The sequence below is a fragment of the Patiria miniata genome, unplaced genomic scaffold (genome assembly GCF_015706575.1).
Source record: "Patiria miniata isolate m_02_andy unplaced genomic scaffold, ASM1570657v1 HiC_scaffold_3, whole genome shotgun sequence".
NCBI classification, from domain to species: domain Eukaryota; kingdom Metazoa; phylum Echinodermata; class Asteroidea; order Valvatida; family Asterinidae; genus Patiria; species Patiria miniata.
Window position 1 is genome coordinate 35,003,144 of NW_024037069.1, and position 15,131 is coordinate 35,018,274.

The following is a 15,131-nucleotide window of genomic DNA, read 5'->3' on the forward strand; positions in this document are numbered from 1 at the left end:
TTATTTCTTGGCCAGCTGTACATTATCCTTCTGAGTTAGAAACGCGTCATAGTCTGTGTCCAAACGACTTTTGCGCCATTTGCGCTCAAGCCGTCTACGGATTCGTCTTTCTTCATGGATGTTGTTGTCGTACCACGGTAGCCTGGACTTGACTGTGCGAACTCTGGTTGTGACAGGGCAGATCTCATCAAGCACAGATGTTGTGATGGACTCGTATGTTTCAGACAGAAGATTGGGATCATCTTTAGTCTGCACAGTATCTTTGAGGCGCTCATCAAGAAGATTCTGGAACAACTCTAAGTTGATCTGTTCATATTCACGAGACGTTTTTGTTACTTTCATGGGAGGTGGTTTCTCATACCTTAAGATGCACTTGATAATGTGGTGGTCAGAGTACAGAACTGGATTTGTGTGCCATTCTTGAACTATGTCGTCATCGAAGCGAGAGATCAATAAATCAAGAGTATGGCCATGTTTGTGAGTGGGACCAGTAATGTGTTGGTGAAAACCATAGGCAGAGAGAGTCAAGAAAAATTGCTTTGCATCCCATTTATCCGGATTATCAACATGCAAATTGAAGTCTCCCAATAGCACTAACTGACATGGGAGGATGGAAAGTTCATCAAGGAATTTCTCAAACTCTACCAAGAAGTCTGAAGTCTTGAAGCCATTGGCAGGGGATGGTGGAGGGCGATAGATGACTAAAAACTGAATGGAGTTTTTCTTGTTTGTAATGCAAGTGTGTTCAAAGTTCAGGGTTTCAAGGCTGGTACGAGTAATGAGCAGATTGAGTGGCTTTTTGAAAAGAACACCAATGCCGCCACCACATTTTGATTTTCCACGGGGCACGCTAAGGAAATCATAGTCTGGAGGAGTACATTCCCCAATAATGACTGTGTCGTTGTCAGCAAGCCAAGTTTCAGTTAGCAACATGATGTCAACATCGTTCTCTAAGATATAATCAACTAGTATATCAGTCTTATTGCGCAGTGAGCTGGCATTCCAGGTATGAACATTCAGATTGGTATGGGGTTTGGCTCTTGTCAGTGGAATGAGGTTCGGAGGATTTCTCCTGGGGTGTGTCTTACTGTCAATCCTTGTATTTTGACATTTCTGTTGTTGAGTTAGTGGGGCCGAACCAACAAGATATCTGAGGTTGCGGTGATCGATAGTTATGGGCCTACTTACTCCACCTCGCTTTCCACGACGACGCCATCGCTTTCGTCTTCCGATCTTAGTAGACATCTGACCTTGACAATGATGAGTCTGGCATGGCTGTCGCAGAAGGTTGAGGGAGTCTAGAGTCTTGCAGCTTTCAGCCGACAGAGGACATTTTGAGAAGTTGGTTCTCAATCCGTGCAAAAAGGTGGCTGCATATTGAATACGTGGCAAAACCGATGTCGATGACGGATGCATAGTCTTGTTGGGGAGATTATCATGCCTCGTGATTGTGAAGCACTGGACCGGCTGATTCACAATGGGGAGATACGTACCTCTCAATAGGATGACAGATGTCAAGACAAAAGGATGAGCTGACAATAGAGAACTGGTGTCTCTGGCTGATGTGTATGTAGGTATACTCGAGTATTGGTACAAACAGGATACCAAAATCAACCCTAAAATTCCTCCAACTGGTAGCTGGTAGTCGAATCCAGATGACCTCATAGTGCTCTATGGATCTAATCGGGCACGTTTGTAGAAACTGACCGGCAAAAATACCAACATTGAGGAAAAATATGGAGATTTTTCTAGAGAGTGGTGGTGAAAGCTGCCACACGGCGCTGCACACACTTAAACACCTCGATAGGTCATTAGCTTTTCATTGATATCGTATTACATCTCTTCCGTCAAGGATGAAAGAACACCATTAATTTCAAAACAAAAGGCCAAAAAACCTCTGTTTCCAAGTCTGCTGAATGAGTGGTGAGTTAAAGCTCACAGTGGACAGTGTGTTGAAAGATGGGATCGGGAAAGCGATTCTCTGTGGGGGGACCAGCAGCTTGGGAAATTCGTCAAGGGGGAGGGCTGGACTTTCATGGAAGGGATACTAAATGGTGATTAATCAAATATTAATCGAATTATACAGTATTGTTATAAATACCCTCAATATTGAGTCAGTGAAGGTTTGTTCCCATTGAGAATGACGTTAAAACTGCTGGCGAGGACCTGACGGGGTTTGTGGTATATATAGTCGCATGTTTTTTTATGCTTAAAAGGAAGGGTTTTTTTCTGTGAGATATTCATTTTCCATTTTTCAAACCTCAACCTCTTGCCTTTGGGCGATCCACTGCTTATCCTATTTGTTTCGAATGAGTTTTTATAATGTTTGTCATTTATGCAGTTCCATCTAAAGAAGAAACTCAATAGACGCAATCGTGCATGGGAGATGGAGTCTGGCATGCCATTGAGAACTACTGCTAATACGGAACATCACTTGAATTAATTCTTTGTAGTATAAATTGTATTCCAATATTGCCATCTAGGGAACCAGACCGTGTGCTCTTATGGAACCAGCGGCAGCGATCCAAGTGAATATGTGTAGAAAGAAAATTGTGACCTCAGGAACGAATGGAAAGTATGATCTTATAAATACTGCAATATTTAATGTGCATTGTACACAATACAAATAGGGGGAAAAGAGTGAAAAATATCATTCTGATCATCACAATCTGCGAAACGGGAGTCTTGTTGACATAGTATAATTCCTCAACACTTTGAACATTTTATAATTGTAGTTGTAAACAAAAAAACGTGTTGAAAAGTAATTATTATTATTAGATAATAATAACTCAAAGCAATGACGATTTTGTCTAATTAAAATTAGGTGGGCGATATTGTTTTTCCAAACAATTTCTTTTTAAAATAAGCTGGATTCGTTAGTGACTGATTAATACCGGGGTGAGATGTTCCAGTCGGACGGTGCACGTGACTGCAGAAACCTTTAAGGGGGCATGGGGGTTTTACTTTAAACATAATTATAGCGGGTGACAGAGCGAAAATTAAATTAACCCTGGATAATCAACAAAAGATTGGAAATTGTCCGAAAATGGCTACAACGAAAATAACGTCGGGATTAAATTACGATGGTGTGGATCACCGGATGTGTACATTGCTGGTAGAGTCATTAGTGACGACTAATATTTTTACATTTGCAAATAAGTTAAGGGATTTCTGTGATGAAATGCAAAGGAAGTTATCGTGTGAACATACTTTGTTAATGTCCCATTCATCGTGTTTTCGTATGTAGAATTATAGTTTTATCCGTTCCATTTTGGTAAAGGTTTAGTGACTGAATTGAAAAAAAGGCTCGGTAATATTTGCTAATATTTTTTCTAAACGGAATAAATAAATTCCTGCACAGTGCTTTTTTAAAAGAATCCTATTCACTTCTAAATTTCGCATATTTTTTCGCATACAATTTTCCTACCTCCGTGATTTATTTCAGATTTATTTATTTTTTTTTGAAATGGTATAATCATAATTTTGTTCTCTTTTGTATTACGAGACATTGCTTTATTTCTTATACGGATTTATCCATTGTTACACTTATAATCGGCTGGGATTTTGTATATAATCTTTGTACTTTTATATTTGGCTTTTATATATTGATAGATAATACCTCGACAGTCGTGATAAAAAGGAGAAACGAAAGTTTTGTACTGAAATATATTGAGGTTTCCAATAAAATAAATAATAATAATAATAATAATTAACCTTTATATACCCTTATATACGCCGTGTTTCTATGCGCTTTACAAATATATAGTACATAAATATTGGAACTAAGAAAACATGAAATAGAGTAAACAAAAGAAAAGTATCTATGAGTTGAACAAATATGTTTTCAATCTAGTTTTGTAAGTGTTCAGAGTTTGGGAATCACGTATGACGCTTGACAAAATACCTAGTTACTTAATACAAGCTGGATGGTAAAAAAAAGGGATCGGTAAAGCAAACTGTGGCAATTTGTATTTTGTGGAAAGGGACGGCCATTTTCCTGTACAAATGTAAACAGTCTAGTCCAAAGAAGCATTGTAATTATTGACAGATCACTGTCAGTTCACTGGTGACTCAAAAGAGGGCAAATAAACTAGACCATCGGGATGAAACGCTTATCTTGTTTATTTATGCTGCAAGTACTACAAATAAATTATGAAGAACTTGTGGATGAATTTTAATTGTAATACATGGCAGTGGCGGGTCCAGAATTTGGTAAATAAAGGAGTCGTTGAAGTGAGTGCATTTCAGGAGGGGGGGGGGTTCTCAGTGGGTGACACTTTGCAGTTTATACGCATGGAACCAAAGGCCTAAAATGAAGCAATGAATCAAGATTTCCAATATTCCATGGTAACGCTTGATCAGGGAAATAAAAGGAAAGTGGGGTTCTAACTTCTTTCTAAACTGCCGTAAATAACAAACATTGTTCAGATAAAGGATGTTTAGCACCCCTACCTGGCTTTGGGTGGCTATTTCAAGGTCGATCAATAGCAAAGTCTGCCATATCCTCATGCAAAGCATCTTGACAAACGGGCCCGAGCAACCATAGAGTGAGTTTTGCTCTCTGAGTCAATCAACTGACGGTGGAGTAAGGGAAGGGGCTTGGCCACGTCCCTCTCAAGGCCTCCCCCTATGTGGTATCGCCGAAAACGTTTGATTGTCTGAAACAGTTGAGTGGCGTACCTCGGCATCCACCTCCACCTCCACCCCCCCCCCCCACCCCCATGCGCTCTCTCTTTGCGAATTAGCACCTTGTTGCGCAACTGCCAGCTGATAGAGTTGACAGACCAACCGATAATAGAATCAAGACCCGTAAAAAAGGAACAGAAACCAAAGACAACACACCAAACTTTCAATCGGCCCCCAGTTGGGTGGGGGTTAGAAACCCAACATTTTTTCGCAGCAGATTTTTATTTCCATTATTAAGGTCAATTTTCTGCTTCAAGGAGCATCAAATCACCGGAGTTGGGGCCGACGTCCTTTTTCGTTTAGATTTGGGCATTAATCTATAAAACTTCTCAACCATTCTTGAGTTAGAGATGATGTCGAACTGGAGACAAGCCTAAAGTTTGAAAAAGAAACAACATCTTAAATTATCTATTAATCGAAGGCTGGAAAACCCCTGCGTCCAGAAAAGATCGATTCATTGTGCCTTTGTCCAAGAATTATCAATATTATTTTTATTTATCTTGCCACATGCGGATCTTTCTGCTGCTAGGCATAATAAAAGTGTCCCATTGTTATGGGCTTGGCTTGACTTCTTGATGTTGTTCCCATTTATAGCCAGCCCAGGGCGCTAGTGATTATTTGAGCGCAGACTATGATCAGGGCTAGTTAGCTTCCCACATCGCTAACATATTTTCTCTCGCAAAACTGGTCGTAATCGCCCTTTTATGAAGCCCGGGAAGGGACAGGGTGGAATATTTTTTGGAATTTCCTAATTCGTTCGCACGAATTCCTTTTTTTTCGCACGAATTCCAAATTCGTTCGCACGAATTCCAAATTCGTTCGCACGAATAAGTTATTCGTGCGAACGATTTAGCAATTCGCGGGAACGAAATAGTAATTCGTGCGAACAAATTAGCAATTCGTTGGAACGAAATAGTAATTCGTGCGAACGAATTAGCAATTCGTGGGAACGAAATAGTAATTCGTGCGAACAAATTAGCAATTCATGGGAACGAAATAGGAATTCGTGCGAACGAATTAGCAATTCGTGCGAACGAAATAGTAATTCGTGCGAACGAAATAGTAATTCGTGCGAACGAAATAGTAATTCGTGCGAACGAATTAGCAATTCGTGCGAACGAAATAGGAATTCGTGCGAACGAATTAGCAATTCGTGCGAACGAATTAGCAATTCGTGCGAACGAATTAGTAAGTCGTGCGAACGAAATAGTAAGTCGTGCGAACGAATTAGCAATTCGTGCGAACGAATTAGCAATTCTTTCGAACGAATTAGCAATTCGTGGGAACGAATTGGTCATTCGTGCGAACGAATGAGTAATTCGTGCAAACGAAATAGTAATTCGTGCGAACGAAATAGGAATTCGTGTGAACGAATTAGCAATTCGTGGGAACAAAATAGTAATTCTTGGGAACGAATTAGTCATTCGTGGGAACGGATTAGTCATTCGTGCGAACGAATTAGTTATTCGTGCGAACGAATTATACATTCGTGCGAACAAAATTTCCACCCAGTCCCTTCCCGGGCTTCATACGATAGCGCCAGCAGCGCCGTGCCGGTGTGGACGGTAATTCTGTCCCCCGTTAAAAGTGTCGGGGGGGGGACAGAATTATACCTAGCCTTGGTCAATGGTCTCGTCGTTATTCGTCCCGTACGCGGTCAATCGTCGGCACATCCTCACGCGCTATATGCACGTTAAAATACAGCGCGAACAGCGACCTCATGCGGCCAGTATTACTTTATGCAAATCAGTTGGGGACGATCTCGAGCCTTGGTTCAATCGTCGGCAAAAGCTTATGTTTTTCTTTATTTTGCGCTGGATTTCTAGCGCACGACCTCGTTTGCGAATACAGATAAGTGTAGGCGGGGCCAATATGTGGAGTGTCCAATCACACCTTGGTAAATCCGGACGTCATCAAATTATTTGCAGCTATTCGCCTTTTGCGGACGTGACAGGAATCACATTTTTTGTGTACGTACGTGTATGGATTATGTACGGTGCCACGTTTCACTTGCCACGTTTCACTATGCAAGTTTCCACGCAACGATCGGCCAATAAGAAAACGACATTTAAGGTCAGCTTAGGCTATTAACATAATGAGCACCACCCCAAAAACCTCACATGGACGATTGAACCAAGGCTCTCGATCGCCCCAACTGATTTGCATATAAAAATAGTGGCCGCGTGAGGTCGCTGTTCGCGCTGTATTTTTACATGCATGTGCATAGCGCGTGAGGATATACATGTATGCCGACGATTGACCGCGTACGGGACGAATAACGACAAGAGCATTGACCAAGGCTAAATTATACCTAGGTAAAAGTGTCCTCCCCGGCCCGTTAATTCTGTCCCCCTTCAGGTAATTCTGTCCCCTCCAGGTTTTTTTGTCCCCCTAGTTTTGCACCGCAGAAGGCCAGTTCTCTATATTGTTTTGACAAGTACAGTGCCTGTCTAAAATGTGCATGTTCAGGACACGCAAATTGCTTTGCTGCTGGTATAGGTTGCATACTTGCAGAGTTTTTGAGAACTGCTCGTGCAAACAACGCACGCAATTCAATGGTGTTGTTTTCACAGGTTGAACGTACACTTACGTCAAAGTTTGTGCCAAGTTTGAAGTTCGACCACCTACAATGGTCGCTCAGTCGACTGCAAAAATATTGTACCCGTGTACATACAAAAACATGGTATGCAGTGCTATTCACCCATACTGGACAATGTAACGCCCTACAATGCACGTGCGCGTGCCCGTCCTTTTTGCATTGTTTGCGTCATATTGAGCACGCGCGCTTTAGCTTAAACATCACGTAAACAATTGAAAAGAACGGCAGTGCAACCGCTCATCCAAACCACTTCAAACTTGGCACTGCACATTCTGTGGCCCCGAGAAACACCCGCCGATTCTCAACTTCATACGGTGCCCGAATCTGGAGATAATCGACGGACAGACAGACAGACAGAGATTCCTGGAATTATAGTAAGACTAGTGCAGTGTAATGTGCATGTTCGGGAAGCGCAAATTCCTCTGCGCTGGTAGACTATTGGTTGCATGCTTGCAGAGTTTTTGAGAACTGCTCGTGCAAACAAGGCACGCGATTCAATGGTGTTGTTTTCACAGGTTAAACGCACACTCACATCAAAGTTTGTGCCAAGTTTGAAGTTGTTTGGGCGAGTGGTTGTCGAAAAAGTTGCAAAAAATAACGTAGATATTCACCCCTACTGAGTGGACAATGGTATCGCCCTGCAGTAATGTAGTCGACCGCCTACAATGGTTGCTCAGTCGACTTTAAAATGCATGTGCCCGTGCAGTCATCACGTACGGATATAACATGACGTTAACAATTGAAAAGAACACCAGTGCGTGGTGTTATGTTCTATGCTGTATACTGCAACGTTGAGGCTCAGAAAACAGTACTTTTTTGAAGCTTTTTCGAGAACCCCTCTTCCAAACCCCTTCAAACTTGACACTGCACATTCTGTTGTCCCGAACAATACACCCGCCGATCTTCAACTTCATACGGTGCCCGGTTCTGGAGATAATCGACGGACAGACAGACAGCACGACAGACAGACAGACAGACAGACAGACAGACAGACAGACAGACAGACAGACAGAAAGAGATTCCTTGAATTGTAGTATAGATGAAATCACTCTACAAGGTATACTTTTTTTTTACTCTTTAGTCTGCCCTTCTTGAAGATGAAAAATTTCACTTTTTGGTCTCTTTCTTAGATGTGAACACAATGTTTCGATCGATTCCGGAGTACGGTGTAGCCCTATTCTACGGTGGACGCCTCATTGATATAACGCCTACTTGGGATTGGTCTGCGTTCCCATCGTAGCGCGTAACGAAATTTCATATTGGTTGAATTTCCTTTGTGTAACAATATGTACACATATGCGATAAACGCTGCCACAAATCTTGCAGCATGTACTTGCTGCGATGCGCGCTCACATCACGAACACGACACATTTATCAGGGGGGACACTTTCAACGTTGGCCAGGGGGACATATTTACCAGGGAGGGGGACAGATCTACCTAGGTAAATGTGTCCCCCCGGACAGATTTACCGTGTCACGAGCCGGTAAAATTGTCCGGGGGACACATTTACCAGGGGGGACAGAATTAACTGCCACACCGGCCGGCTTCATAACTACCAAGCAGTGACCGAAGGGTTGATCAAGCTGTTTCTATCCGTGTTGCAAAAGCAATGAAAGCTATATAATAGGCCTGCATCAGATATCCAACGTGTGCGACATGTTATAATTAGCTGTAGATTTCTGTTTAATTTACAGAATGGACGGGCACACTTTCCACAGAGATTCTCACAGCGCCGCTGTGCCATGACGAGTCGATGAAAACTCCATCTTTTACACTGGGTCAAGTTGGGGTGAAAGGTTGTATCCAACGGAGGATTGTACAAGCGCTTAAATGGATGTTGCGGCCTGGAATTCGCCGGCGGGCCCCTACTCGTCATGGCTCAAGGGTGAGTGATGGGAGACCACGATTATTACGCATGGTTCCAGGACCGACGGATGCAGCTGATACGGTACAACATGGATCTCCGAATCTCCGTCATAAAGGGTGGCAGAATCACCGGGCACGGCAAGGACATCGTGAAGGAATTCGTGCTTCACGACGGCGAGCTGACCCCGGTGAATCGGTCCCGCGGTCTTTGGGAAATCGGCTTCATGAAGCGGTACAGCACGCATGGCGTGGTTTACAGGGGAACAGGATGCTTGATCGATTCGGTGCTGACGGTGACTGGAGACTGGCATTTGGAAAACTTTCATATCATAAGCGGGAATTGGGAATGTAACTTGTTAATTGCACCTCCAGCTGCATGATAACATGAGAATACATGTACGATTAAATTAATGCTGGGAAATATGTAAATGTAGCCTTTTTAGACTCGGGCGAGTTGAGCCTCAATTTTGAGCCTTTTTGTGAGAAATCAATATTTGGCCAAGTTTTGAAGTAATTTATAATATATATTTTTGCGATAATTTGTTTTCAATCGTGAACTTTGGTAATGAACAAGTCATACCACAACCATGCAGTATAGGCTAAATCGCCAGTGTCTCCGACAAAGGAACATGCAAGCATCTTCAACTGCATCAAATACTAAAAAGTAGTGCCCCTGTCTTTATTGAAAGTTGCTAGAGTCACTTTCGAATTCAGCGAAAGTCGAAGCTCTTCATCGCAGAAACTGCATAATTTATAGCCTTATTTGTTGCCATTTTGCAATTAGGCCTACTAGTTCCGCGCAAACGTAATCGTTATTAAGTTGAATGCAGGGAGCAGGAATCAGACCAAATATAGTATTGCATATGCTTTGCATATATTTATTCATACTCAGGGCTATTGCTAGCTACCTATCCTATTTGAGTGAAATGCACCTTAGCACAATTTAACTTGGCACAAAACCTCATCACTTAGAAAATCTTAAACAGCAACCAAACAAAAATTAAAAATACACGGAGTAGAAAAATTCATAAAGTTTGTCAATTGGAGGGGAGAAACTAATTATTATAATATCAAGTAAGATTTTGAGGCTTTGCATGGTGAAGATACTAAATAATGAAAGGTTTTCGGAAACACCATGTGCGAATAATTTCTCAACTAAGAGAATGGTTCAGAACCATTCTCTTAGTTGAGAAATTATTAGCACGTGGTTTTTAGCACGTTTTTTTAAAAGCAAAATCGGGTTTTTGACCGCAGCGATCCCATGGGGACCTTAGACCTCACTTTAGTCATGTGACATGTTGGGGCCGGGCTATACTTTTGACAAGTTGGTTGATATCGGTCAACATTATACTAGGAGCATGCAATTGACAAAGTCAAAGTTTGTTAACTAACAGACGTGATGGTATGTTATTAGAATATCTAGAAGCTAAAAACCTCCACCAATAAACAAACAAACAAACAAGGGAAGTCAGGTTGGCATAGCGGTATACTTTCCTCGCCTTCCACCACTGTGACCCAGGTTCAAATCCCACCGGGCCAATATGTGGATTGGGTTTTCAGTCCCTGCCTGATTCCGTGGCTTTTTCCCAGAATATTCTTCTGGGCTTTTCCTCCCATCTCATTGTCTCCTCTCTACAGGTTTCTTCAGGCTTGCGAGCTACAGTGCCCAGGACGCTTTTGAGGAATCCTTAGTTTCATTACCAGAAATGGTTGATTGATAATAATCCAACAAAGATCAAACAAATCCCAAAACAAAACAATACCTCGTTTAGATAAATCTGCACAGTGACCATGGAGTGTTCTCCATTTTTGCGCTCATAGCTTCCATTGAAGTGCGGCTTGAAGTATTCACCCGGATCGTATCGCAGAAATCGCAGTCTAAAAAGGAAAGAAACAAATGAAAAATCACCAAATTAAAAAAAACACCATGGACTCTTTCGAGATTAAAACCAATCTTGATGAAGAACGCATTATGCTCACCTCTCGTTCAGTCCTAGGGCTTTGTATCCGTAAAACGTCTGCGGAATGAACTCGGCTAGTGTCTCCCAGAAGGCGTCGACCAGCTCAGTCGAGTCGATCAAACAGCGCTGGTTGTTGCGAGCCGAGAGCATCAGCTTCTGTCTAAATAGTTACAACAAATAGCGGCTGTTTAGAAGACTATAATTTAGTGTTACTGTATCTTGTGAGATCATTGGATCGCGTTAACGGGTGCCAAAAATCTCAAAGAGAAAGAGATGGAATCGATCATATTAAACTTTGAAGAAAAACAATGGGTTCCTTTTTAACATAACAGATAAAACTACAACGCGAAACTTTCAAAACATTCAATGCCTTGACACAGTTAGTGTTAGTCAAAATAACATCCACCTAATAAACTAATTCCAAAAGGCCCATTACATACTTAAAGGGAATATACATCATTTGCTTTTGCTGTAATTTTCAGAAATGGATGGAATTGGGGAGTTGGAAATATATAGCAAATACAGTTACACTGACTTTTTTTTAGGTTTTTGGTTCGAAAATGCTATAAAAACTAAGAAAAACAATCATTTTTCTGTAGTCTGGTTCCCTGACTCCATTTAAGAAGAAACAGAGCAGTTTACATATATTGGGGAATTGTAACGTCAGGGAACCAGTCTAGCTGGCTTGTACCCGTTCATAGGTGTGTAATCGATTGTAAACAAGTGCAATGGTCAACTGGGGCCAGTATTTGAAAAAAAGCCAGTTTTTCCAACGCTGGTCGGCTGATCAGCGTTGGAAATTGATACAAAAATACCACTTTACTTGAAAATGACAGTATACCAGGTGCCATGATTTTACAGGATGCTTTACACTGTCATTCACTAACAGTCCGGCAAGGTATTTCAAAATATTTTGGTAGTTTTATTTTTTGATGTTTGCAAATGTTGTATTTTCCCTTTAAATGATAAACAATAATTTATGCCACGTCGTCAATTGGCAACTAATTTAATATATTTTGGAAAAAATGTTGGAAACAGGTGGGGTTTTTTTAAAGCAATTTGGAGACTATTTTTAGAGTAGTGTGAAACCTTATTGCGAAACATTGCAAATTACCTCCCACCGCCAACGTTGACCAATGCTTGCTCGTACCCCTTCTCCTCAGAACATCGAATGAGTTCCTTACATTCCTTCAAGATGATAAATAATGAGAATTAAGCTAGAACGTAAGAGGAGACAACTTTCAAGTTCGTGGGAATGTTACAGGGCCGATTATTTTTGCTTTACTACATGCAGATTGATTCATTTTACCTTCACACATAATTGTATTCCTTGACTAAATGCAATATACATGTAATGATATCAAAAAGGCTCAAACTTATAACGAAGACGGATTATGAAGACTGTGATTGATGTTCACCTCTTCCGTGAAGACAATGTCAAGAAAGAACGCAGTCTTCTCTCCTTCTTTTGCTCCCGGGGGTATAATGTTTGTCTTTACGGGGCGTGGCCGCTTTGAATTCTTCGATAGCACCTTCAAAGTTCTGCGCAATATAGAAAAAAAATAAGCAAAGCGAAATTAAATGAAACGAACTAGAAACGACTCAAATTGAAAAGATATGTTGGATGTTATCGTAAATGTTATCTTTTTTTCCAAAACAATTGTGGGGCACTTTTTGATGCATGCTCGCGTAGACATGTTGTGAACCCTCATCAATCGGGATTTTATTGGGCCCGCGGTTTGTCTAATTGCGTTATTCGGAAATATCGTCTGTCTAGCCCCCCCCCACCCCTCCCCCCCCCCAACCCCCACCCCACCAGCACCACCACACTGAAAAAAATAATGGTAATGAAATATTGTTTTATAAATGTGCTCGTTTGTTCAGAAATTCAGGAAGTATAATATCCAAACTGAATGGATATTTCCAAAGTGCTCTTTGAAAGCCTATCGTCAGCAATGCGTGGACTCTGAGCCCCACAATACAGATACTAAATATACAATATATTTTTGAACTCGTGTCTCATTTACAGGGCCCTATTATGTACTTCAATGTATCTTTTGCTTAGAAAATATTGGTTAAAGTGGTCAGAAATTGCCTCAGATAGCACCACAGAGCATTTAGAATCCAATTTTTTTCGGGGCCCTTTAGCGGGCCCCGAACCCCACGCCTAAAACTCAGAATTCTGGTAGCTGTTTCAGTGACCCCACACTCGAAAACAATGTTATAAAAATTTTCTTAAGCCTTTAGCTGAGAAACCTGGAAAATTATGTTTCAATTATTATCTTTTGTGCTAAGATAATTATTGGTTATAGTGGTAAGAAATTGCCTCAGATCACACCACAGAGCATCGAGAATCCTATTTTTTTCGGGGCCCTTAAGCGGGCCCCGGACCCCACGCCTATAGCTCAGAATACCGATAGCTGATTCAATGACTCCACCCTCGAAAACGATGCTCAAATAATTATCTTTTGCTAAGAAAATATTAGTTAAAGCATGGAGGAAAGTGGTAAGAAATTGCTTCAGATCACACCACAGAACATCTAGAATCATTTTTTTTCGGGGCCCTTAAGCGGGCCCCGAACCCCACGCCGTAAAGGCTTCGCGCTTCGCGCTCGCATCAGTTCTGATCAAGGTATGTCGGGCCCCCCCCCACTTTTGAGAAGGGATTGACGCCACTGCATGACGCCCCCCCCCCCATGAAATGTTCCAGCCCCCCCCCGGCTATGACTAGATTGTTTATTATGTAATTTGAATCTTAATTAAGGCAATGCTACCATTGGCATGTGATTTTAAGTGTTTATAGTGTATTTCGAGTAATTTTGAGGAATTTGGCAGATTTTTTATAAATCTGACATCTTTTTGATGTGCATTTAGCAGAATTTTGCTCTGACCTTATGGTCACTCTGCTTAGCATTGAAACTGAGGCTCAGTGCTAAGCCACTGTATAGGCAATGGCGTTTTTCAATGCTCTCAACAACCATGAGCGCTGTAGCACTGGGCCCTGGTAACTTTCAGTACTACGGTCGATAAGTAATTTTGGTTTGTAAATTTGGCGCAGATTCATTTCATTCGTTTGCGCATTTTTTCCTCGCAAATTACGAACGGATTTATATATCCGAACTAAGTTAAAAGCAAACATGTACAACAGCATGTTTCATTCACTCGCCATACTTGTGTTGACGGTCAAAGTCAAAGCATTATGCACACAGGTGTAGCATAAATTTATGACTCCATAAATTACGGGCTAATTGGTTGTATGCGCGTGCCTAGGTGGTGAGGATAATTATGTGAGGACTCACGGTTCATGTGAGAGGGTTTAACTTTGGTAAAATAATCCAAATAGGAGTCTGATTTTTATATGACACTGGCTAGGGAGGAGGCCTAGGGGTGTCAACTTATTTCGACAAATGCGTATCCGTTTTAGATCAATATACGATGCAATGCACATGCTGTGAAGCTTAGTGTTAGTACAAAGTCCATGGAGCTTTTTATAGCTCCATGGTGAGCCTGATCTTCCCGAATTGAGGCAGACATTTTCACGATGATTATGACATTAAGTCGGTAAAAAACGTCATCTTTTACAAAGTGTGACGAAAGCTAAGTTGCATCCAAGGAGGTGGGTTTATTATGTAGTATATAGCTCTATGGTTAATATTCGCTAAATTTTATTCTTATTACATGAAATGGCCACATGATGGCTTGAAATTTATGGTTCCTCCATCGTAAGCCATGCTCGAAATGAACCCGTACCGTGATATATTTCCCGGTGTTTTACATTGATTTTGTAGCGTACAGGATACTCCACTGACTATCATCATCATGGCGCCCGTTCACACAGGCAAGCAGGATTATTATGCGTGGTTCGAAGACCCACGGTGGCCAGTGGGGCAGAGAAGGTACAATATGGACCTTCATATCTCCATGACATCGGATGGCGGAATCACCGGGCATGGCAAAGAGCCCGCGGGGGATATCGAGATCCTCAACGGCGAGCTGATGGAGCGGTCCAGCGATCTTT

At 41.6% G+C, this 15,131-nt stretch overlaps 1 protein-coding gene across 1 annotated transcript; it reads right to left on the reverse strand.

The window, feature by feature from the left end:
* LOC119736764 lies at nt 1-14,844 on the reverse strand. The gene is made up of 6 exons (XM_038210775.1): nt 14,792-14,844; nt 12,532-12,655; nt 12,228-12,301; nt 11,133-11,273; nt 10,916-11,030; nt 1-306 (listed from the first exon to the last, which is right to left on the reverse strand). Exons 1-6 carry the CDS (start codon nt 14,842-14,844, stop codon nt 1-3), a joined length of 813 nt encoding a protein of 270 aa, XP_038066703.1.
* Between the last annotated feature and the right edge of the window lie 287 nt (nt 14,845-15,131).